Source organism: Elephantulus edwardii, unplaced genomic scaffold (genome assembly GCF_000299155.1).
Source record: "Elephantulus edwardii isolate Elephantulus edwardi_28Jun2011 unplaced genomic scaffold, EleEdw1.0 scaffold00046, whole genome shotgun sequence".
Lineage (NCBI taxonomy): Eukaryota > Metazoa > Chordata > Mammalia > Macroscelidea > Macroscelididae > Elephantulus > Elephantulus edwardii.
Window position 1 is genome coordinate 14848571 of NW_006399796.1, and position 26884 is coordinate 14875454.

At 36.7% G+C, this 26884-nt stretch overlaps 1 protein-coding gene across 1 annotated transcript in view; it reads left to right on the forward strand.

Annotated features, from left to right (window-relative positions):
- LMNB1 (lamin B1) overlaps positions 1–26884 on the forward strand; it is an 82106-nt gene that overhangs the window by 33537 nt on the left and 21685 nt on the right. Inside the window, exons 2-6 of the mRNA XM_006886008.1 lie at positions 13175–13331; positions 13920–14045; positions 17630–17800; positions 19098–19223; positions 26055–26275. Coding sequence (XP_006886070.1) covers positions 13175–13331; positions 13920–14045; positions 17630–17800; positions 19098–19223; positions 26055–26275 — 801 coding nt within the window. The remainder of the gene's footprint in view (positions 1–13174; positions 13332–13919; positions 14046–17629; positions 17801–19097; positions 19224–26054; positions 26276–26884) is intronic.

Consider the following 26884-nt stretch of genomic DNA (forward strand, 5'->3'; position numbering starts at 1 on the left):
ATATTAGCTTCTATTTTATCTTATTAAAGAATTTTGGAGCCTTCTCATTTTCAATCTTGCTGCATTGTATAAGGTGATTAGTTTGTCTAGATAGAGCACGTATGTCTTCCTTACAAATTTGATAGCTTGTGCCACAGTTTTATAGTTTTTATTGTTGCTGCAGAAATACTTAGGACTTAGGGGGAAAAGGCAGGGATACCCTTATATGCTTCTTTTTAGATTGGTACTGAAGTTTCACAAAGATTGTCCTTGATTTGGATCTATTTAATGGCCATTTGGTGGGCTGTGGTTTGATTTTTAGTTGTTCCAGTCTGGACAGTAATGCCCTTCAATTCTTGAATATATTCTTCCATTTCTTTATTAATAATTTTTCCCCTTCTGAAACTTCTGTTCAAATATTAGACACCTTCACTGGACCTTTTTGTTTATATGCTGTTACCCAAAGGTGGCACCTCACTACTGACTAAAATTCATTAGTGGTTCCATGGGAGAAAGTTGGGCAGTATTCTCCTATGCAATTTATAACCTCTGAAAACCTTTTGGAAAGAGGATCAGCTATGAATCAATGCCAACTCCATGGTAGTGGCTTTGACTTTTTGATTTTCACTGGGAGATATTTTCAATTTTACCTTTTAAGTTTGGCTATCATTTTAATTTCTAGTATGTTTTAATTTCTATTATGTTTCTTCAAAGAATGCTGTTTCTATTTCTTTTTCTTAGCTTTTATTTTTTTCAGAACACATCTTTTTCCTTTCATAGTCCCTGTTTGCTCTAAGTTAATTTCTTGTTTGTTTAAGTGTATACATCAGTTTACAAAACACTAACTTAAACAGAAATGGGGATCATTGGGTAGTACAAATGCCTAGAAAACATTTTTAGAAAGGCTAGAGGGTCAGGGAAGATGCTGTCTTTGTTTAGCTTTTATGCCACTGAAATTAAAAAAAAAATGACTGACCTATAGCTACAGTCTACATGTTGTGAGGAGAGACTTGTCCTTGGAGAAGGACATCATGCTTGGGAGGGTGGAGGGACAGCGCAGGAGGGGAAAGCCCTCTATGAGGTGGATTGATTCAGTGACTGGGATAATCAGGATGGGAGTGTCAGGGACAGTGCGATTGGCTCAGGACAGAGTAGAGCTTAGGGCTGTTGTACATAGGGTCGCTGTGAGTCGCAAGCGCAACAACAACAACATAGCTACAGTCAGGTACCATGATTAGCCAAAATAAAAGGAAGAGATACTAAAATAAAAGAGGTGGACACAAGTTTCCAGAGGGCAGCTTGAGAAGACAAAGCAAAGTATTAGAATGTGTAAAGAGCTGGAGTCAGAGAATAAAAAGAGAATTCGGTTGATTTTTCTCTAGTTGAAAGAACTGAAAAACAAATTCAGACCTTTGCAATATTGGAGATGCTATGGAGAAAATAGTACATGATCCAGGAAGTATTAAAAAAAATGGAAGAACTGACTACACAGAGTCATTCTATCAAAGGGAATGGGCTGATACTGAAATATATTTCAGGAACTAACGTATGATTAAGAGCCAATGGGAAGGTAGAAGTTCAAGTGGTGCTGAAGGCTCTGGCAAAAAATAAGGTCCCAGGAAATGATGGGATAGAGATGGACATGTTTCAAATAGATGCACACTGGACATGTTTACCATTCTCTGCATGGAAGGAAGTTTGAAAGACAGCTGCCTTGGCCAACTGACTATAAGAAATCTACATATGTTCCCATTTCCGAGAAAGGAGATCTATACAATGTGGTTGAACAGTACCATTAATAATCACGTGCAAGCAAAATATTGCTGAAGATCATCCAAAACCTTCTAGAACAGTATATTGATAGGAAACTGCCCGAAGGTCAAGCTGTGTTTAAAAGAGGTTGTGGCATCTGGGATATCATTGCTGATGTTAGAGGGATCTGGCTGTAAGCAGAAAATACCAAAAAAATGTTTATTTGTGATTTATTGATGATGCAGAGACATTTGGCTATATGGCTGGTGAGAAGAATGGGAATCCCAGAATACTTAATTCTGCTCTTGCATAACCTAGACTAAGAAGCTGTTGTCCAAACAGAGCAAGAGAACACTGTTGTTGTTGTTTTTATGTGCCACTAAGTGGCTTGGAACTCATAGCAACCTTGTGTACTGAACCCTGCTCTGTCCAGTGTGTCTGACACATCTACTACCATTACTCCAAATCACTGCGTCAGTTTATCTCATCCAGAGTTTTACTCTCCTGCGCTGTCCCTTCCTTCACCTTTCCAAGAAAGCTGATCCTTTCCAAGGGAAACTTGAGTTTCTGAAAGGGACAGTAGTGGAGTCTAGTGTTTGGTTAACTTGCCATTTTACCTGACGGTCTCATCACGTGTACTTTCAGCACAATGTCCTTTATTGTTGCCAGAATTTTTGAGATTGACTCCTTTATTGGAAAGGAATATATCTGACTTTGCTTACTCTGGTATCCATATAGTTCTAGTGTTGTGTAGGCTCCTCCAAGAAGATTTTTGGTTCAGTGATTACTGATTTTGTAGGAGGTTATTTTCCATATGTTTGGGTACACATGATCCATAAAGAAGCAGTAAGTTAACTGTAACTAGTGTTTGTGTTGCTGAATGACACCTAAATTTCAGAGGTGCTTGTCTTGGGTGACTGGAATGGCTGCTGCTGTTAACCACAGGCAAAAAAAATCTGGTGTTTTTGTTTGTGTTTTTTAAACGAAACTATAAAATTAATACCCCTCTCTGCCCTTTCTGTATTGTTGATTCTGATTATTTTTCATTTCTTTGATAAAGTTTTCTCTTTCTATGTGGGTGTGTATTTATTTGCAGGCAGAGAAGCAGGGACACTAGCGTTGAGTGTGGGATGCTCGTGGGCTGGGCACAGTGAGCTAAGGCAGGCTCAGTTCTTAGCTTGCCCGTGGCAGGCTCCTTGTGCACCAATAAGTTTTTCTTGAAAGCACAGATTGTTATTGTTGTTGTTAGGTGCTGTTGAGTATGACTCACAGTGACCCTATAAACAGTGAGTATGAAACCCATCCTACCCTCACACTTACTGACACACTAGAGCCCATTGTGTCAGTCCATCTGGCCCAAGGTCTTCCTCTCCTTTGCAGACCCTCCAACCTTCCCAGCATCATGTCCCTCTCCAAGGAATAGCCCTTCCTAACAACATGCCTGAAGTATATGAGGTGTAGCCTTGCCTTCAAAGATACTGTTTGTTCTTTTGGCAGTCTGTGGGATGTTCAGTGCTCTTTTTCAGCACTACAACTCAAAGGCATCAGTTCTTCTGTGATCTCTGTTCATTGTCCAGCTCTCAGATGCATAGCAAATAATCAGAAAGATCATGACCTGAATAAGATGTACCTTACTTAATCCTCAAACTAACATCATTACTCCTCAATAAGTTGGAGAGGTCCCTAATTCCAGACTTTCCTGGTACAATACATCTATTTTCTGACTGCTGGTAACAAGGGTGTTAATTGTGAATTAAAGCAAGATAAAGCAAGACCGTTTCAGTCTCTTCTTCTCTATCCATCATGATGTTGCCTGTCAGTCCAGTGATAAGAATCTTTTGTTTTCTTGACACTGAGATACAATTCATATTGACGGTGGCATTCCTTGATCTTCTGCAACAGGTGCTTCAGGTCCCCTTCACTGTTGTGTCAGTCTTTATAACACAGATGTATTTTGTTTGGCGTATTTTGTTTGTTTTGTGCCTTTCCACACTAGAATGTACTTACTACAAAGGGTCATTGTCTTGTATATAAGCTACTTTATATTACAACTGTAATTGTATACGTCCAGCTCTTTTATCAGAATCAGTTTCTTTTACTTAAAGAGATGGTTCTGTTGTCCTCATCAGGCTTATTTAATATTTTTCTTAATTTTTATTTTATTTTTATGAGTAATCTATTTTTTTTAGTCATCTTTTTTTTTTAGTTGCCGAATTTGATTGCTAATAGGAGTTACCTTTTGCTCATTTTGAAGATTGTAAAAGTATTTTTGTGCTTTAGCATATGCCATAGATAAACCCTTGTTAATTGAAATGGTAAAAGAAAAACAAGTTACTACTGGAGGTTTTGTGTGTGAAGTCACCTTTTAAAAATTAATTTTCCTTAATAGAAATTTTATGTATCTCTTTTCCTTTTGGAATAGAAGAAGTAACTTGAAGGTAGTATTAAGACTGAATTATGAATGTTGATGCAAACTATATATTTGATACACAGTTTGAGTATACTGGTGTGAAATAAGATTATTTAGGTTTAGGATAGAATGCTTTTGTTTGAATATATTTATAACCTCTGCTTTAAATTAAAAATAAAGGTTATTTGTCCTCTAAAGTCTGAATCATGGCTCAATAATAAAGAGCCTATTGATTCTAAACACTGGTATGAAGAGGGACCAACAAACTAGTTTCATTATTTGATAGTCAGCTTGAATAACTGCATTAGTGTTGAGTGGTGTTCAGCTGCCACTAGACAGCTGTTCAGAAGAACCTTAGGGTATTCTAAAAAGATGAGCAGAGCTCAAACAGCTGGCCCTGACTGACCTGGCTCTCCATGTGGAGTGGGTCTGTTTTGGAGAGATTGAAAAATTCTTAGTTTGCGGATATGACACATATAATTTGAAATAATAATCCTATATAGAGTTGTTCTTTCAGATAAAAATAATGTGCCTTTGGTTTGGTTTACAACTCTAACATTGCACAAGCATTCTTCCTTTGGACAAGCATCCTACTTTGGCATACAGCTGTAGAAAATGTATACTCTGACTTCATCAAACAAACATTTAAGCACTACATTCAAGGGTAAATATTTAATAAAATGAATTTTTGCTGCTTCATACAGGACATTTGTTCTGTTTATTTGCTTACATTGCTATTTGCTTTTTAATTTATGGTAAATGTATGATGGTCAAGAATACAGCGTGGTACCAGTACCTTGGTTTTCTACTAGTGTGCCAAATATTTTACTCACTGTTGGTTTTATTTTATCAATTGTCTACACAATGGAAAAAGTGCAAATAGCAGTTTTGTTGTTAGGAAAAATGTTGACATTTCAGTCTCTTTGATATTTCCTCCTTTTGGGCTACACTTAATTGTTGTTGCTCACATGAATTAGATCTTTTTTTCTTTATAATGTTCCAATAAAATTTTATAGACAAAAACAGGCTGCCATAGATTCTGGCCCGTGCATGGGTCATAGTGTTGCTGTTACATGACATCTAGTTGACGAAGCTATAACTAAGAATTATAGTGAACCTGTAAACAACAAATCTGAACCTTGCCCTATCTTGTGCCATCCTCACACACTTGAGTCCATTGTTACAGTCACTGTGTCCTTCAATCTTTTTGAAGGTCTTCCTCACTTTTACTGACTCTCTGAATTAGATTTATATACTACAGGAAAAATTAAATGAGACAGAGTCATTTGTTATAAATTTGTTCAGATGCAATAAATACAAGTTGTTATGTGCATTCAAGCCTACCATGGCACATAGTAATCCTATGCACAATAGCTCTATCCTGGGCCATTCTCACTGTCTCTGACAAATCTACCCTCATTACTTACAAGTTGTTATGTGCATTCAAGCCTACCATGGCACATAGTAATCCTATGCACAATAGCTCTATCCTGGGCCATTCTCACTGTCTCTGACAAATCTACCCTCATTACTCCGTTTACTGTGTCAATCCATCTCATCCAACGTCTTCCTCTCCTGCAGTATCCTTCCTCCCTTCCGAGCATAATGTGCTTTTCCAAGGACTGGTCCCTCCTCGCAACATGCCTTTGGGCATTCTTTTACTTTCTGCCAACCATCTGACATCAGTGATATCCTGGTACCACGGCCTCTTCTAAGTCCTGCTTGAACTTCTGGCACTCCTCTATCTGTGTACAGTTCTAGCTGTTTTTTAATGATCTTCAGCATTATTTTGCTTGCGTGTGTTATTAATGATATTGTTCGATAGTTTCCACATTCTTTTGGAATGGAAACGAACAACTTCGCAATTTGTTGGCCAGAGGCCAGACATTTGTTCTCCAAATTTCTTGCCATAAAATGGTAAGCTTATCCTGGGGTGCATCTGTTAATTGAAACAAGTCAATTGGTGTCCCATCGATTCTTGGGCCTTATTTTTTGCCAATACCTTCAATGCAGCTTCTACTTCCTCCTTCATATTGGCTCCTGTTCAGATGGTACTTACTGAAATTTTTCATTGTTAATCCTTACAGTGACTCTGTGTATTCATCATCTTTTGATGCTTTCTGGGGCATTCAATATTGTGACATGAGGCTTAAATTTGTTTTCCGTTCTTTCAGCTTAAAAAATTGGCTTAAAATTGAGAAGGGAGTGAGTGGGTCATGGCTTTATTTTCTCTCCATACCAGCTCAATCTGTATGCTGAACAAATTATCTGAGAGGCTGGACTCTGAAGAGGAGTGTGTCATCAGGATTGTTCAGAGATTCATTAGAACTTGTGTTACACAGAAGATACAACCTTAACTTGCTGAAAATGAAAAGGGCCTGAAGCACTTGTAGAAGATCCAGAAATGCTTCCTTTGGTCTGGATTGCAGCTCAGTATCAAGGATAAAGATTCTTAGCACTGGACCAATAGGCAGCATTATGATGCATAGAGAGGAGATTGAAACTGTCAACAGCATCACCTTATTGGATCCACAATTAATAACACCCTTGGTACCAGCAGTCAGGAAGTAAGAAGATACTTTGCACTGGGGAAATCTGCAATAAGAAGATGTATTGCATTGGAAAAATCTACATTACTTTGGAAACCTCTCCAAATTATTGAGGAGTAATGATGTCAGTTTGAGGACTAAGATGTGCCTGATTCAGGCCACAGTCTTTTCCATTACCAGCTGTGCATCTAAAAGCTGCACAGTGAGTAAGGATGACAGAAGAACCGACACCTTTGTGCTGTGCTTTTGAAGGAGAGCACTGAACATCCCATGGGTGGCCAGGAAAACAAACTGGTTCAGCCGGAGTGCTCTTTGGAGGTAACAATGATGAGGCTTCACCTCACATACATTAGGTATGTTGCTAGGAGGGAGTATTCCTTGGAGAAGGACATTATGCTGGGAAGGGTGGAGGGTCAGTGAAGGAAAGGAAGACTGTCAACTAGGTGCATTGACAAAATGCCTCCCGCAGTGGGCTCGTGTGTGTGAAGAAGTGTGAGGATGGCGCAGGGTAGAAGCAGGGTTCAGATCTTTTGTCCATAGGGTCACTATGAGTCATACTCGACGACACCTAACAACGACGTATATTTAAAAATAAGGATAGGAAAAAACCCTTTAGAGTTGCTGCCCATTAAGGCTGTATTTAACTTAAGAGCTCCAGATTGAGGGGGAGCTCTGGTGGCCTAGTGGCAAGAAACTGAACTGCAATCCCAGAGGAACACGGTTCGAATCCACCAGACGCTCTGCCAGAGAAGGAGGCGCAATATCCTCCTGTACCAGTCAGATCTGATTTGACGGTACACGTACACAAAATTTAAAAAAAAAAAAAAAAAGAGCTCCAGATTGAACAGGTGACAATTTTTTAAACCTGGATGGTTAAAGCAGCAATGATCTAGTGGTCAGGAGTAATTCAGGTCTTACAGTGGAAGTGTAACCCAGTCAGTTATAGTACTAGCTTTTGTTAGCAAAATATCACCATAGTATATCACTGTTACACTTCAAAAACGACTGTGGATAGTTAATAGGAAAGTAAATTTCTGCTGCTTAATTTTTAGTGGTTGGATATTGGATTAGACTTGGTCATTTGATAAAATTGGTAAAATTCAAGCTCACTTAGTTTGTTTTTCAAGGGAGGAGAATTGGGATAAAGGGAGTTCCTGGGGCATAGTGAGTTGTACTGCTAATCTGAAGGCTGTTCTTTCTTTGTGGTTAGAATCCAACAGTAACTTGAGGAAGAGGAAAGGCGGTCTCCACCTATTGTAATTCACAGCCCTGGGAACCTTCTGGAGGGTCATATCAGTTGGAACCAACTCAAATGGCAGTGAATTTTTAAAAATTAGGTAAAATGTTAGCTGCATTTTGTGACTCTACTGTTTTTCCTAGCTACAGTTGGAGTTTTTGGTCCTTCTGAAAACCATCTCATTTCAGTCTAATTGTGCATGCCTCTTGTTAGTTGCTATCAAGTTGACTACAATTCACAGTGACACAACAGATCTGAAGCCTGCCTTGTCCTGTGCCATCCTCACAATTGCCGTCATGCTCAAAATAATTGTAACTGCTTAAAGAGTTAGACTATTTATGTAAAAAATATAGAATTACTGTAAAATAGAAATCACACTGTAGAAGGACAAATACTCACAGGTCAGTTTTAATTAATTAGGTATATTGACATATATTACCTTTCTAAACATTTTTTGGTTCACTTTATCTCATACCTCAAACAAATGCTCAGCTGAATGTACTCTCAAATTCAGCCATTAGTAAGTAAATAATAAGCACATATGCAGAAATAAAGCAGACAGAGTTAGTGTTTTGGATGAAATATTACTATTTTCAATGAGTTTTACTTTTTAAAATTTGCCAGGACCATGCTACTGCCCAAAAGTGAACAAGGGTTCTTAGGTGCTGTTGAGTCCACCACCACTCATATCCTCTGAACAGCAAATGGGAACTTTCCTCTGTTGTGTCATCCACACAATTACCACCACGTTCAAGCCCACTGTTGTTGTCACAGTGTTGAGGGTCTTTCTTGTATTGACTCTGTTTTTCCTACTATATCCTGTTGTAAGGATTGACACCTTCTGGCACCATGCCCGAATTTCATCATCCTTGCCTTTTAAGGAGCATAGAGGCTGCTCTTCGCCTAGAGAGAATTGCTTGTTCTTTTGGTTGTTATTGTTAGGTGATGTGGAGTCAGATATGACTCATAGTGACTCTGAACAAAAGATCTGAAACCTGTTCTATCCTGCACCATCCTCACCCTTCATGAAACACAAGAGGCCATTGCAGCAGTCACATTGTCAATCTACCTGGTTGAGGGTCTTCCTCTCTTTAGCTAACCTTCCACCCTTCCCATCATTATGTCTGTCTTCAAGAGTAGTCCCATCTAGCAACATGTCCAAAATATGTGAGGCAAAGCCTCATCATTCTTGCCTCTAAAGAGCTCTCTGGCTGTGCCGTCTCTAAGATCTGTTTGTTCTCTTGGCCGTCTGTAAGATGTTCAGTGCTCTTCTCCAGTTCCATAGCTAAAAGGCATCAATTCTTCTTCCGTCAGCCTTATTCATTGTCCAACTCTCAGATGCTTAGCAAGTAATTGGAAAGACCATGACCTGAATCAGATGCTGTTCTTTTTGATAGTCTGGAAAATATTGAGTATTGTTTCCTTATTCTTGTTAACAAGAGGAACAAGTTCTTGCAGTACGAGTGATATGCTTGGTAAAGCAGAGGGCCGAACTGAAAGTACTACATTTAATGAAAGGGATTGGTATAATGGCTGCAATAATAGATTCAAACTGCATTGATTGTGAGGATGGAACAGCAACAAACATTGTCTTGTTCTGTTGTGTATGGGGTTAAACACAATCAAGGACACCTAACAATAGCACATTGCCAGTGGATTCAAACTACACCATTCATTTACCAGTAAGATGCGTATTCACTGTGCCTCCAGAGGTCCTTTTCTCTCAAGAGATAAAAACATTGGCATTTTCACAAGCATACATTTTGTTCCTGTATAGTTAGTCCCAAATGATCTAAAAATGACTGGAATAGCACATCAGTAGAGAACAGCAGAAGTACAGGCTGGGTTTAGAAGGGACCATGGTACTAGGGATATTATAGCTAATGTTAGATGGATCCTGGTTGAAGACAAAGAGTACCAGAGGAATGTCTTATTTGTGTTTCATTGACTATGCAAAGGTATTTGTGTGTATCACAACAAACTGTGGCTAATTCTTAGAAGCATGGGAATCTTATGCAAAACCTATACTTGGACCAGGAGGCAGTCAAGTCAGAGCAGAGCAAGAAAACACTGCATGGTTCAAAATCTGGAAAGGTATTCACCAGATATGTGTCCTATCTCCATACCTTTTCAATCTGTATGCAGAACAGATCATCTGGGAGGCTGGGCTCTTAAGTAGAAATGTGGCAGCAGTATTGGAGATAGACTCATCAACAGTTTGCATAATGCAGCTGACACAAGCCTGCTTGCTGAAACTGAGAAGGACCTGAAGCACTTACTGCCAAAGGTCAAGGACCTATGGATTGAAGCTCTACATCAAGAAGACAAAGATTTTCACCACTAGGCCAATTGGCAGCATCATGCTAGATGATGAAGAGATTGAGATTGTTAACATCCTCAGTTTGTTTGACTCCATAATCAATACTCTTAGTACTAGCAGCCAGGAAATCAAAAGACTAAATTGCATTGGGCAAGTCTGCTGTCAGAGACCTCTCCAAAGTACCAGAGCAGTGGTGACAGTCTGGAGACTAAAGTGTGCCTGATTACAGGCCATGGTTTTTGCAGTCACTTGCTATGCATCATAGAGCTGAACAGTGACTAGGGATAATAGTAGGAGAATTGATGCCGTTGTGCTGGAGAAGAGTATTTAATGTATCATGGACTGCTACGAGTCCTGCAAAGGGTGAAACCAGGCTGCTCTTGGAGGCAAAGATTCTGAAGCTTCATGTGGCATACTGTGGGCATGTTACAAGGAGTGACCAGTCCTTGGAGAGGGACGTCATGCTTGGAAGGGTGGAGGGACAGTGCAAGAGAGGAAGAGCCTTGATGAGATGGAGTGCTTCAGTGACTGGGGTAATGGGTTAGTGTCAGAGACAATAAGATTGGGTCAGGATAGAGCAGGGTTCAGAGCCCTTGTACATTGTGTCGCTATGACTCTCAAGCGACTTAACTGCACATGACAATAAACAACACTGTCCTCAGTTTTAGAACACAGCACTTGTTAGAATTTGGCATTTTATCGTAATTTATATAGCTTCCTGCTCTACTCCTTCCAAAAAACATTTGGCTCCCTTACTCCTACACTACAGTTAAAGGCTGCCATCTTGTGGTTTTAAAAAAATACATTCAGGATTACTGTGACATGACTATTAAGATTTTATGTATATAGTTGTATCATAGTATGAAAATTAGTATTAAATTTTTACTTTTAGATACATTATTAGTTTATTAATTTCTTTATTATTCTAGTACTATAAAGTTATTTTTTAATCTCTGTTCATTAAAATATCCTTTTAGCCCATTCTCTAACATCAATAGTAAAAATACTATTCTACAATAGCAGTTTTATTAAAGAGCAGGTGTTGAGAATTTTAATATTAATTATATTGCTATGTGACTAATTAAAGCATGAGTTTTGAATCTACCAGCTGCTCCTCAAGCGACAAATGGACAATTTCCTTCCCTGATTTACTACCTCTGAAAACCCACTGGTCAGCTATGAGTTGTGATGATAAACAACAACATGTTATTTGATCAGCAAAAGCAGTATTTTTCATATGTAGTTAGTTGGGAGAAAATACATATCCACAGAAACCTCAGGTTTATAATGTAAATTTTTTTCTTTTAATAAAAATGACATTTAGAGTAAAAATCATCCTTACATAAACTGAAAGAAGATTTTTTTGCAAAATATGCTAAGGTGCCTGCCAGTCTGAGTTTTTCTATAATAACAAAATAATTTCAATGTTCTATATTAAGTTATATAGTTAATTTTGAAAATACCTTTTTATTCCCATTTATTTGTTCTCATTTTACATCTTGATTTACATCTCCTGTATATCTTGATTTGTAAGACGCATCAGAGACAACCAGGATTCTGCTACAAAGAGACAGTCATTGCTTTTGAGTCAGAAACTATTCATATCTAATTCTCCAGCAGGTTTTTGAAAGATGTAAATTGCATGGTCTTCACTACCAGGGTTTCTCTTAAAATAGTTATTTTGCAGTTGAGCCAGAACTGACCCATAGCTGACCCTCCCAAAGGCTTTTAGCAGCTGTGAATCACAGGAGAAGAGATTGCCCTTTTTTTTCTCCCAAAGAACAAGTAAGTGGTGGATTCGAACCGCATGTGTTTATGTTGGTAGCGTGATTTCTTAGCAAAAAGCCACCAGAGCTCTCTGTACATGAGTTCTGTAAATGTGTTGTTACTGCAGAATCTGACCACCTCCAGCTTTATGAAATTAAGGAGAAACTAAATCACCATCTTCAGTAACCCAAGGCTGATGCCTAAGGAACAAAGGTCAGACATACCTCCTTTTCTAGACTTTTTAACAAGTCTAACGCCAGTCATCCCTCCCCAGGCACTCTACTGCTCTGCTAGGTTTGATAATAGGTTTCATTGGCCACAACCGAACTCAAAATAGTGATGTGTATTTAGAGAAGGGGCAGGTTATACAGGATCAAGAACAACCCAGGATACAGTTCTATTGTCACAGCATCTTGGCTTTCTTTTCACCCAAACTGTACCCCACTCAGCTTATAAATACCCAGAATCACATCTATTTTGCCATTAAACCTCTGTCCAAAAGAATTTTATTCTGCCAGCCAGCCTGTTTGCTAAAGCACTGTGCTTTATTTGCTCTGTGAGCTGAGAAATCCACTGCCCTATCTTCTGGGCTCCTGATTTTGCTGCAACCATTTTTCTTTTGTTGGCTTCTCATCAAGGTTTTCAGTGGTTAAAAATCTTGGATCCAAAGTGTACACTCCGCTTTTAGCTCTTCAATTTTGGTCCTAGTAAGAACCTCCCGTTTGCCTTACGAATGTCTCATTTTAAGATGAAAAAAACTAACAAATCCTCTTATTAGGGTGCTATACCCCTTATTTGCATGGTTTTACCCCCACCAAAATACCATGCACCTTGTTTGCATTTAATACTAAGCTATCCAATCTGTTGGTTAGCCATAAACATCCATTTGCACAATCTTATCCAATCATTTGGCAGAAGCTATGAATTTTAATCCAGGAGACTATTATAAAGACAATCCAACACATCACAGATCTTTAGGGAGTTCTTTGTGACTCAACATGTTGTCCAGCCATGTGACATTGGAAGAGTTTATCAACTTAAAACTAGTTTTGTGGTGGTCTTTATTTGGTCTGATCCTTTTGTTTCTACCATAAAGTGGAGAGAAAGCTTCAAGTGCGAGTTAAGATTTTGATGTCTTGTGTTTTTCTAATGTCTTACAGTTATGCTAAGAAAGAATCTGATCTGAATGGAGCCCAGATCAAACTTCGAGAGTATGAAGCAGCACTGAATTCTAAAGATGCGGCTCTGGCTACTGCACTTGGTGACAAGAAGAGTTTAGAGGGAGATTTGGAAGACTTGAGGGATCAGATTGCTCAGGTAAAGTAAACTCTTGAGGTGATTTGGCAGATTGATTGCTTCATCTTGTCATAAGCTGTGGGGTGTTTTTTTGTTTGTAGTGTGCTTGCTGATTTTGGTAGCTTTAGGGAAAAAAAGTCATCTAAAGAAAAGTCTTGAAGTAGTTCATAGAGAAAATTTCCCAATTCTGTCTAGATTATATCTGTCAGTTCCCAATTCTGTCTAGGTTATGTAGGTCTGTTTTCCTTTTTTTTTTTTTTTTTTTTAGAGGACTTTTTTTCCCCCTTCTCTTTCTTACGCTTTTTGTCTCTTGCCCTGGGTACAGGAGACAATGAAAATGGTTAGCTAAATCTTTGGTTTGAGTTTTGATATATGAATCATAGTTCTCTTTCCATTCCCTGGTTCCCATTTCCAAATTTGAGAGTTGTTTAGATATGACAACCTGTAGATAGAACTAATAATTAAATGTACACCTGCTCTTTAATAAAGGCTAAAATGAGCTATTCAGATAGTACAAATGTGTATAAATTGTAATTACTTGATTTGATTTAATTTGTAAGTTCCTTAAATTTATTACTACATTATTTTAACTTTTTATCCATTTTATAGTTGGAAGCCTCCTTAGCTGCTGCCAAAAAACAGTTAGCTGATGAAACTTTACTTAAAGTGGATTTGGAGAATCGCTGTCAGAGCCTTACTGAGGACTTGGAATTTCGTAAAAACATGTATGAAGAGGTAACTACATGTGCTTTTAGTTTTTTAAGAGGTAAAGGAGAGTTAGAAAACATTATCACTCTATTTAAAATACATATTGAATGTTCATATTAAAAGATGGTGACATTTAAAAGATGTAGTTTGTGAGTACTGCTGCTAAAAGGCTATATTTAGGAAGTCTAGCTGTAGTGGTAAACATGTACATTTATCTCATGTAACATAAAACTTGGTCACAGCAGTGAACTACTGTAACATGTTTAGGCATTTACATTATTTATTTGTTGCGACTTAAAAATTAGGGAACTCTACTGGCATAGTGATAAGTTGTACTGCAATCCCAAAGGTACACAGCTTGAACCCACAGGGAAAGGATGGGCAGTCTCCTCCTGTGCTATTTACTGCCTTTGTAAACCCAGTCAGCTGTAAGTTGGTTTAACTTCTACAACACACAACAACAGCAACTTAAAACAGTAAACATTTTCTCCATTTCAAAAGTATAGGAACTTGAGAGCAGCATACCTGAGGGGTTCTGATCCAGAACTTCTCATGAGGTTTCAGCCAAATTATTACCCTTGGTTGAAAGAATTATTGCTATGCTCATTCACGTGGCTTTGCTAGGGAGTTCTCCTCCACAGAACTTCTCCTTGGACTATTTATTGTTTGACTTCCTCCAAGAGGGAGTGATGAGAGAGAGAGAAACACCCCAAGACTGAAGCTGCAATATCTCCTATAATCCAATAACAGAAGGTGTATAAACCATCACTTCTACAGATCAACCCCAATATTGTATGGAAGGAATCACATAAAGTGTGAATACCAAACCAAACTCAGTCCATTATTATTAAGTCACTTCTGGCTCACGCTAACCCACAGGACAGAGTAGAGCAGTCTCATAGGGTTTTCATGACTGAAATCTTTACAAAAGCAGACTATTTGATCTTTCTCCTGTAGGGTGACTTGTGGTAGGGAAACTAGGACCTTTTGGTTAACAACCAGGTGCTTCACCAGTGCGCAACCAGGGCTGCTAGTGTTTATGCTGGTGTAGAGCAATCCTTGGGGGCCACCCTAGCAACTACTCTACCTCCTCCCCCACTTTTGTAGTTACATAGGTATTTTATATAAATATTTCAGAATATCATGTACGAAGCCTTTGAAATAAGAGAGAGGTTAAAATAACTTTTGTAAAACGGAGAAAGTAATAAGATTTTGTAAAGAGTTGAACTCTTTCAAAATTGAAAAGGATTGGAATTAATACATAGGCTGGAGAACATGTAGTTAAATAATTGATGTTTTAGAAAGTAGTGCAATTTTTATGCCAGTGTAATGTTAAAATAAATATTTGTACAAAGTCTACTGGTTAAGTAGTTTCATCTTGGCCATTTCCTGAATTATTTTCTTTCTTTAAAAATGAAATACTAAGAAAATAAAAAAATGAAATACTGATGATTTACAGGGCTTTTTTTCTTCAATTGAGTGGTGAGTACCAAATTGAAATATAATGCATGAAAAGTTGCTTATAAGACTATAGTTAATGTTGCCATGATGCTATTATCAGAAATAATTTTGGTCTATAAAAATCAAGTATTTTTACATGACTTTAAATTTTTTCTTTTTTTTTTTTTAAAGAAATGTCCTAATCCATCATCACTTAGTTTTACTGTTTTGCAGTTCTTCATTTTTAAGTGAGGCATGTATGTTTCTTTTCTTTCTAAGATCACTGGCTGTATATAATATATTAAAAATGACATGTGGGAAATATTTTTAGAGTGTTTGGGTAACATCTTTAAAATTTAGATTTTTACCTTCTTAAGATTGTATTACAAAACATTTCTTTTATACTGAGGATATAATTCTAAGAAGCATATTTAAGTGTACTTTATTATGAACAATTAAGAATGAAGGAAAGAGGGATATGGGAGTAAGGAAGACAGGAAAGGGAGGAAAGTCATCAGTAACTGCTTGGTTTTTACTATATTAAATCTTTCATTTGCTTTAATAAATGCTATCTGAACTCAGGAGTGGCATCCACTTCCGAAATGGCTTGCCTCCAGAAACTCTTATGTACAAACAGTGCTCAGGCTGTTCATTCACAGGGTCTCTACGACTCGATGGCATCAAACAACAACAACATCTGAACTCAAGGAGGTTAATAGTGTAACTAGAATTTTTATTTTTGGCTTGTATTTCTGTCAAGCTTCTTTTCCTCTTTAGCAGTTAACAAGAGATAAGTGCATAGGGAAGAATGCTCAAATAAGATACATTAGTACATTAACAAAAACTTTATTGGGTTATCTCATCTGGCCTCTTTATTTGCCATTAAGGACAGATGTATTTTCCCAGCTGGAAGCTTAGGTGGACAATGTATTGATTTTTTTTGATTTATTTTTCACCGCAGATCAGATTTCCCCTTCCAGTTTTATGCAGTTCATTAAAACAGAGTAGAAGGATCATACCTGCTGTTTCTACTCTTTAACAGGTGAATTGCCATGTGTATTTGAGTTGAGTAGTAACTGTTCATGAAATCTCTTATCAGTTGTTAGTGATAATTTAGTACTAGTTATTAAAAGAAATTGTGTAAAGTAGCTTGCTATGCCTTGTCCCATCCTAGTATGTCTAAGAAACTTGTTTTCTTATTCATGAGCCTTCTGTTTGAAATTCTGGCTAATATATTTAACTCTTTATGCAATTTTTTTGTTTTAGAGATGCCCTTAGAATTTTCAGTAGTTTTGAAAAACAATTAATATTCCGTGAATGCCGTTTTCTGTAACTTTATAGTACTTCAAAATATCATCCAGGCCATTCATTGCTTTCAGAGAAATAAATAAACTGTGCTTTTTGTTACTTGACGTCAAATTGCCTGCAACTCATAGCGACCCTTTGTACAATAGCTCTGAAACCTGTCCTAGCCTGAGCCTGTCTCACTGACTTCAACACACCTAACCCCATTGTCTCAGTTACTGTATCTGTCCATCTCATCTGGGGTCTTCCTTGTTTGTGCTCTCTGTCCCTCCACACTGCCAAGCATTGATGTCCTTTTCCAAGGACTGGTCCCTCCTGGCCACACACCCGAAATATATGAGACAGAGCTTCAAAATCCTGACCTTCAAGGAGAAACTTGGTTTTCACCCTCTCTAAGACAGACCTATTTGTTTTCTTTTTGGTTCATGGTATATTTAATGCTCTTCTCCAGCACCACAACTCAAAGGCATCAAATCATCTTATCATCCTTTGTTATTGTCTAGCTCTCTGATGAATAGCAGTTGCGAAGGCCTGGCTTGGCTCAGGCATACCTTAGTCTCTAGACTGACATCATTGCTTCTTAGTGCTCTAGAGAGGTCCCTGAAAACAGATTTTTTTTTCTCTTTCTAGTGCAGTTTGTCACTAGTTAAATGAAACAAAGGATTTCAAGGGCTTAGAATGCCACATTAGTCCTATTTCAGCATCTCTCCTTAAACTAAGATTTTTCTCAAAGACTCAAATACATATTTAGATGCCTGCCCTAAGACAGATGCAAAGAACTGTCGATCTAAAACTTCAGGTTGTCATGCAGATGAGTGTAGACAAGGTGAGTAATTTGTTTTATGTCAAATCGTTTCCCTCCTCAGGAGATTAATGAGACCAGGAGGAAGCATGAAACTCGCTTGGTAGAGGTGGATTCTGGGCGTCAGATTGAGTATGAATATAAACTGGCTCAAGCCCTTCATGAGATGAGAGAGCAGCATGATGCCCAGGTGAAGCTGTACAAGGAAGAACTTGAGCAGACTTACCATGCCAAAGTGAGTATACTCTTCAGTTGTTTGAACACTTAAAACTTCAGAGAACATGAAAGAGTGCTTTGTATAATTGTTGACTAGGTGTTGTTTTGTTTTTAATTTCTTAAAAGAATTCCTGCGGTTTTCATGGGCTCAGAAATACAGTTCTTTATAAACTACTTGGTTTTGGAATTGTTAGATGAAAGTAGGGTTACTCTAATCAGTGATGATGATTTTATGATTTGTTCCGTTTATCATTGTGTTGTATGCTTTAGTAGATAAATTTAAGCCAGCTAATACTTTTTTCCATTAACAAGTGTTGATCATCTTTTCTTACATACTCATTATTTAAAAAAAAAATACCGTGTTTTTGGTGGAAGTTTACACAGCAAATTAGTTCTCATTTAACAACATCTGTACATAGTGTTCATTAATACCAATGACAGTTTTCAATATGAAGATTAATTTCTATTCTAGTTGTTTTGTTTCCCTGAATCTAATTTTTCTGTCCCTTTTCTTATCATCTTTGTTCTTAATTATTGTTTGAATTCATTAAGGTAATTCTTTGAAAGAGCATGGATGACAATATCATCTAATATGGCATGTGTCTCTAAGGTGACCTCTGGGAATGGTTTGATTTCCAAATGTAAAGCCTATCCAAAGGTGATCATTTTAAGGTTTTTTCCTAGTATTTCTCAGTCTAGAAAGTCTGGCCATTTTGTAGGAATTTATGTTTTGTTATTTTTTTTTTTTTTCCTGTTCTATCTGGTACTATCTTATTCAGGGATAGTATTACCTTGAGAACACACAAAATAGAATGTAGATATGTGGAAGAATATTGTTTATGCCTGAAGAGCTGTTTCTGCTTCTGAAAGGGATACCAGCAAACATTTCTAACTTGTAATAACAGACTTTATATTCTCTGTTAAATTTAGTACGCTAGGGATGTATGATGTCTGTGTTGTGACAATAATTACCATGGTCAGATTGCTACCGCTGTTATTATCATTATTATCTGAAACATTAGAAAATACAGTGAGTGAAATGTTGAAGTAATAGACTTTGTGTAAAGATCCATTTTATATATTTTATATATATCTATATTAGCATTTTAAAGATTATATGTGAGAAGTTCATGTAAAACTTGGGCTTTAGAGGTAACTTACACCATGTCAGCAAGCTTCATGATGTCTTTCCTATATTTCATCAGCTAGTTACCAGTAATTTTATGTGTTTCAAATGCTTTGAGGTGATTCATGCTTCCTCATTTGTTAGCTCTAATTTACTAGATAAGACAGATGTGGTTTGTTTTTTCTTTTAGCTTGAGAATGCCAGACTCTCTTCAGAAATGAACACTTCTTCTGTCAACAGTGCCAGGGAAGAATTGATGGAAAGTCGTATGAGAATTGAAAGCCTTTCATCTCAACTTTCTAATCTGCAGAAAGAGGTAAGCATCTTCCTCTAAGAGGAATTAAAGTTGAACTTGTAGGTCAGATCTGTCATAATAGTCTTTGTTCTGCCCAATTACACTTCTGCTGTTTACTAGGGATGATACTATTACTAGCCTGTGCTTTAACCAGATTTTGTCATTTTACATGGTGAAAGCATCCTTTGAACAGATGCTACTAATTGTTAAGTTAGACAGAGCTAAGGAACTTGCCCTCAGGAGCAACCTATTTATTTGCAGGTTGTTTTTTTTTTATCTTGGTTTACTCTCAGCACTATTTTATTGTCACATTTGGAAAATTATAGTGAAGAAATAAGTGTACAAATTCTTCTGAATGCCTTGTTTCTATAGATAGTGTTTTGAGTTTGTTTGTTGGGGTTTTTTTAGGTGGTTAAGATACTTAATTAGAATTTTGGGAGGTAGCATTAATTTGCATATGTGTTAAGAATGAGGAGACGAATCCATTCATTAATACAAAAAAGCTTGGTGCTGGTTGCATTCACGAGATACCTGTAAGTGCATAGTATACTCCAGTTACTCCTTGAATTAATTTTTGACTTAAGGGAGATGTCTATTTGGACAGAGAGTACACACAACACCTTGTGAGTATTCGGAATGCATTCGTAAATGAATGTTATCTTAACTCTTCGGGCAGTAACTTCAGTCGTTTTAAGGGAAGAAATATTGTTTTAAAACTTTGCATATAAGAATAAACTTTATTTGCCCTATGACCTATATTTTTTCTCCTTCCTTTTTACTATCTTATTTTTTGTGATGTGTTTTTCTGATTATAAAACTGATGACATTTATTGCAGAAATTTAGAATCCAAAGTAGAATATGAATTATATAAAATAAATTTAAAAAACCACAATAACCTAGTTAACTTAGAAGCCTTTCCCTTGCCTATCATTTGTCTTTATTACTTGTAACATTTTTAAGTTGTTTTAAACTATTTGATTCTGATAGTATTTTGACATTTTTATGTAACAGTGGAGCAGAAATCACTTTATTTGATTAACTGCCGCAGCACTAGATGAATTTAGTGACTTTCAGGCTAATAAATGGGGCTGTCAGGCTAATGAATGGGTTTCTTTCTTGGTTCCCAGTTCTTTTTTGTTTTGTTTTTTCATTGTTGTGTACCATCAAGTCAGAACCAACCCATAGCTGATCCTCTAGTGGGTTTTTCAGAGGCAGTTAATCACACTGGAGGAGATTGCCCATCCTTCTATGGAGCAGCTGGTGGATTCGAATTGCGTGTCTTTGGTTTGCGCCACAACTTCTTACTACTAGACCCTTTGTCTTCAAAGAGTATTTTTTTAAGACTTTATCAGATAACCTTTTTCCAGTATGCTAGCCTAATTGATACTATTTTTAAAATAGTTTTCTCTATTTTTAGAAGAGGCCTAGTGGTGTAGTGATTAAAAGCCTAACCTACTAACTGAAAGTGCAGTGGTTTGAACCCATCAGCTACACGGGGGAACACTGTGGCTGTCTGCCTCCAGAAAAGATTTTCAGCCTTGGAAAACCTTATGTAGGAGTAGTTTTGCTTTGCTTTTCATAGTCACTTTGAGTTGGAATCAACTTGATGGCCATGGGCTGGGTTGTTTTCCTTACTATGTGTTTGCATTTATTCTTTTTTCTAGTTATTAAATCTTGTCCTAGTTACTGCTTTCTGTTATACTTTTATCTGCACACCACCACCACCACCCCCGGTTTTTGTTTTAGTTGCAGCTTTAGCCACTTGATATACTTGTCGTGGATATTTTTCTCCTGTGGTTGATCTTTTTACAGACTGACTTTGTATTGGATTCTTTTGGCACCAGTTTTACGTGCTTATCCCAGTTTTCCTGTTTAAAATCTCATTGCCACCAAATCATAGCTACCCTTCCAGCAGGTTTTCTGAGGTGATAAATCCCATAGCAGGAAGTTATCCCTCTCTGGTCCTTTGGAGCAGGCAGGGAACTCAAGCTACCATCCATGCAAGTGTTTTTGTTAATACCAGTTAGATGTTTTTAATTCTGTTTAGTTTTTAACATCTTAGGAAGTGGAAGAGGAAGCACTCCTTCAGATGGGATAGTTTCTAGTTTCTCTGTATAGAGATTGTGAGAGAAATCCTTCCATCTCTTCATTGTTAATAGATTTCATCATAATGTATTTTGAGGAGTATTTATACTAGTTTGTAAATTTGTGCCTTGGAAATATCAAAAAAGAGAGACTACCTCTTGTAATATTTTTCCACTATCTGTCTTAATAGTAGTTTTAGTTTAGTCATGTCTCATTTCATCATATTGCTGTTAGGCAATAAGAATTTCCTCTCTGTTATGAGACTCATATTAGTGAAGTACCTCTTAAACTTATTTAAAATTATCATAGTGTTTAAATAGTGACTTAGTGTGTTTGAGTAATATATAGATGGTAGCAGTTTTATGTTCTGAAATTAAGAACTTCATATTACTTAAAATATTTCTAAATATTTTTTATTTAACACAGTAATTGGTTGGCTAGTCTTGTCTTTAAGAGTTTACATTGGTACTTCCCAAATATCTCTAATTTCACCTCCCTAATACTCAGATTCTGGAAACTCTTATAGTCTGAACACAACAAAAAAGTTAAGTTCTGTTTTCTGTTGTTAGTATGTGTTGTCAAGTTGACTGCCTCCTGTAACGACTTGATGAACAACGAAACTGAAGCCTGCTTTATGCTGAGCCATTTTCATCTGTAATGTACTTATACCCATTGTTAGTCACTGTGTCAGAACATCTTGTTTTCTAACATGAGGAGAAACCAAAAAATACCAAAATGATTAGAAGTCACTCAGATGTTTATGATAGACATAAAGATGATCTGATTAGAGCTCCTTTTTCAAAATAGAAAAAAAGATTCCCAAATCAGCTTAGATTTAGTTATAGGTTGCCAGGGGTCTAATAACTCGTTAATGGCAGAATCTTGTGTTCTTATATTTTGCTCTACAACCAGTAGCTTTGGACCAAATTTCTATTTAATATATAAAATATTCAAAGTAACTTTAAGACTTTAAAAAATTTTTTTTGAAAGGTGGAATTTAGTTCTTCTCTCTTAAAAAAGTATAGTAACCGAACTCTTCAGGTTTCAGCTTTTAAAAAAAAATATTCTCAGACCAGATGCTGGGAAGTATAAGTTCTCTGTGGCCAGGGACTAATTTTATTTTATTTTATTTTTTTTTAAGAGAAATAAAAATATTTATTTCTTTAAATACATTGGTAAATTGAGGAATTTACATTGTGTCACTAATGGAGACACAAATTGAGTATGTCACTAACCACTCATCACAAATCTGAACATGATGAGAAGTCATGATTCTAAAAAATAAAGGGGGAAACGCAGTCATTATGATGTATCTGTAAACTTTGGAATAAGGAAATCTATTTTGGTGCTTTTGTGTTGTCGCCTTGTATTGTGGGTATAAATGCGCTCGATAAACTGTTCTTGATTTTTTAGCTGCTGCTTCTTTTGGAGCACCAAGATATTTTTGGTGGTAACTTTGAAATGTCTAAAAGTAGATTTAATGGAATCTGAAAATTTTTTCAGATTTTCTTTCACTGCTTCTTTAGCCTGTCTAATTTTTTCTTTATGATGCCTCACAAATTCTTTGGTTAAATTTTTCATTGCACCAAATGTTTCTTTAACTGAACCCAAAAACGTTTCTTTTGACTTCTTTTGTGCCCTCTGGTTTCCCCTGCTCCCTTTCGTATTTCCATCCGTTTCTTGTTTTCCAATTTGATCTTTTGCCTCAACATACAGTCTTTCAAACAGATCTGAATGCAGCTGTTCGAAGATTAGCTTCCGCTCCAGCTCAGTGAGTCTTTCCCGTAAGGTTTCTATTTCCTTTTTTTCAGTCAGTACATTTTCTGTAGCAAGGGTCTTTTGCTGACTTTCAAAAGACATTTTCTCTTCTTCGGTAAGGGTCCAACACCTAGCAAGGTTTTCCTTCAACGACATAGATATACCCAAATTGCTGGAGGATGGCAATCACCAAAGCAATTATGACATAGTTATTACGACCATTACTGAAGAGCTTATCTAAGTTCTCCTTGCAAGGTTCGGGCTCCTGTTCAGCAGGCGGTTCCTCTTCAGCAGGACTGGGCTGATGACCAATTTCATCACTACGTGATTCATCATCATTATGTTGAGATGAAAATGCAATTTCTTCTGTGGCCAGGGACTAATTTTAATATCACTCTTAAAATATTTGTGATACTGACTATCAAACACTACTTGGATTTTCAACAGATAAATTTTTTACAAAATAATTTTGAGTTTACAGGAAGACAGCACAGTTTCTGTGTAATTTCCACACCCAGCCCCCATTGCTGACATCTAGTGTTACACTGGTGCATTTGCCAAGCTAAGAGACAGATACTGATGCATTACATTATTATTAAGTAGAGGCCACACTATTTGGCCTTCACAAGTTTTTCTTTTAAATACGCCCTTTCTCTTCAGAGAATTATGTCTGTGGTCTTCTGTGTGTCTATCCTTGTTTTGCTTTTTAAATGGCTTTGGTACTCTTGAGGAGGACTAGCCTAATAACCTGAGCTGTCTATCAAATAGTTTGTCTGATAGTTTCCTCATAATTAGACCCTCTGACTGCTGTCAAGTCAGAATCAACTCATAGCTGACCCTCCAGCATGTTTTCAGAGACTGTAAATTTCGTGAGAGATTTTATTGTTGTTAGGTGCTGTCAAGTTTAGGAAGACTCCTAGTGAACCCTAAGTCTGAACCTTGCCCTAAACTGTGCCATATTCATCATCTCTGATATACACAAGCCAGTTGTTCCCATTACTTATCAGTCCATCTTGTTGAGAGTCTTCCTCTCTTTCTCTGACACTCTCCCTTTTCCAGCATGATGTCTTTTCACCAAGACTGCATGATAGCTACCTTCAAATTATGTGAGATGAAATTTCACCATTATTGCCTCTAAGGAACATCCTGGTTGCACATGTCCCGAGACAGACTTATTTGTTCTTTTGGGTATTCAGTAGTCTTCTCTAACTTCACAATTCAAGGGCATTGATTGTTCTGTCACGCTTGATTGATTGTCCAAATTTCAGATACATAAGAAATAATTGTGGTTTGGATCTGGTGCACCATAGTCTTTAAACTGAAATCATTGCTCTTTATCACTTTGGAGCAGATTTTTTCACAATGGAACACATCTTTTGATTTATCAACTGCTGTTACCATGAATGTTGATTTGGATTCTTTTTTATCAGAGAGTGGTATTTAGATATTTTAAGATTAGGGCATTGAGTACATTCATTACCACTGGCATATAATTGCTTCTAGACCTTCTCAAGCTAGGTAATGGATGCAGTTTTACTAGCACATTTTTTTATACATACCTATGTTTGTGATCAGTCGTATATATGTTTATTTAAACAAGTTCATAGAGACTTCTCAGATTCTCATGCTGTACTTTATTCTTCATTCTTTACTTCCTTTTTCCTTCTCTATAACACGATTCCTCAGGATGTTTACAACATCTATTATTTGCTCAAACTCCTATCAGTTGTTTAACCTATAAATTTACCAACAGTTGCACAATACTTATTAAAACGTAATTCCTTTTTTACTCTGTACCCTTTTAAGATTTACTTTACTTTCTATCCTTTTCTAAGTGTCTAGCCCCTGCCAGTGCTCTCAGCCCCTGGGTAATGCAATGGAGCTGGGCAGACTTAGCGGCTGCTGTTAACTCTGGCATGGGTACACTACAAAAGATCCACAAAAAAAGAGAGTGCCGTAAATCCATTACCAGCTCTAAGATTTCCTTTTTGTTTAGCAAGTACCCTTTCACTCCTTGTTGATGCAGGTGTTTGAGATTCCAAGGGCCTAAGCTGTCCTTCAGTCTTTTTGAGTTAGTTATACTTGCCATTTTTTGAGGCATCTGATAATGCTGTCCTGGGAAATTCAGAAGACTAAATTACTCAGTGAACTAAGATTAATTTTCTGAAGTAAGATACATATTTTCTCATTTCTTTTACTGTTGCTGTGTACCATCGAGTTGGAACCAACCCATAGCTCACCCTCCAGTGGGTTTTCAGAGGCTGTTTATTGTGTGAGAGGAGATTGTCCATTGTTCCCCACAGAGCAACTGGTAGGAGTTGAACCGTGTGCTTTTGGGATTTATAGTGTAGCTTCTTGCCAGTAGGCCACCAGAGCTCCCTCATTTCTTTTATACTGTGTATAAAATTTCTGTATTTAAAAGTAATAGTTTATAAATTATATATTGTATACTCATATTTCTGTGTTCAATCAGTGGGCTTGGGCATTGAAATAATAGAGCTACCACATACTGTTAGTGCCTTCCACTTAGTAACCCAAGTTCTATTTTTTCAGTCTGAATATTCCCCAACAATTTTCAGAATAGATTTCTCTATTCAATTTCTCTATCAATGAGTATCTGTCTGTTGTGTTGTTTTGTGTTTGGTTTTTGGTTGGGTTTTTTTCCCCCCTTCATTTCTTCACTTTTTAAATTTGTACTTAGTGCCAGACCTGATTTTTTTTTCTCAAATGACAGCTTACTAACCAATTTTATTTGACCAGCTACAGAAACCATTTGGAGCATGTTTTCTTCTTAAATTTTTATAAATAAAAACTTTTCTTGTGAACAATGTGAACTTAAGGGATTTTGGTTTTGTTTCCTTAAAATTGAAATTACTTACATTCTAATGAATTAGAGATGTCATAGACTTCTTTTAATTTTCCCATCTAGCCAATGCTTTAAAATAGCTGCTGTGTACTAATGTTGCTATGATTCTACAAAATGCTAATGTATTTGCTTGACTCTGAAGTCTAGAGCCTGTTTGGAAAGAATTCAGGAATTGGAAGACTTGCTTGCTAAAGAAAGAGACAACTCTCGTCGAATGCTGTCGGACAAAGAGAGAGAGATGGCAGAAATAAGGGATCAGATGCAGCAACAGTTGAATGATTATGAACAACTTCTTGATGTAAAGTTAGCTCTGGACATGGAAATCAGTGCTTACAGGAAGCTCTTAGAAGGCGAAGAAGAACGGTAAGTAATTTCTTGTAAGCCTACCTTCTCATCTGCTGTTCACCCTACCTTTTTATTTAAAAGATACTTTTTTAGAAAATAACACTTGGGCAGTTTTTAGTATTTCTCTTTCATTTCTCTTAAAACTAGGAGTAAAGGTTGTAATTAACTATATTTCCGTCCTAGCAACAGAAAATATTGCTCAAACAATGTTACTTTATTCCTGTTATTTAAATTTTATCATGAACTCATCATCTTTTAAGATTTTAGATGTCTTTGTGGAATACTAAATTTGATTAAATGAAACTTTGTACTTTTTAAGACTTCTTTATTGTATATAACTCTTTAATCATATTTTCAGGAAATGGTCTAAAGGGAATAAAAAATCAATAAATCCCAATATTACATACTAAATTACAACTTTGTCTTAAAAAGCATGTAACAGTGGATGATAGTTGGGATGGTATTATTACCATTTGTTTTTCAGACTTACTGTGTCAGCTGTATTATGATTACTTTATTCTTAGAGAAAAATATTAGAGAATAAATATTATAACATTATTACTTTCTTAACAAAAATTATTGATGGGCCTCTTAGCATAAATAAGTTTATCTTAGTCATGAGATTGT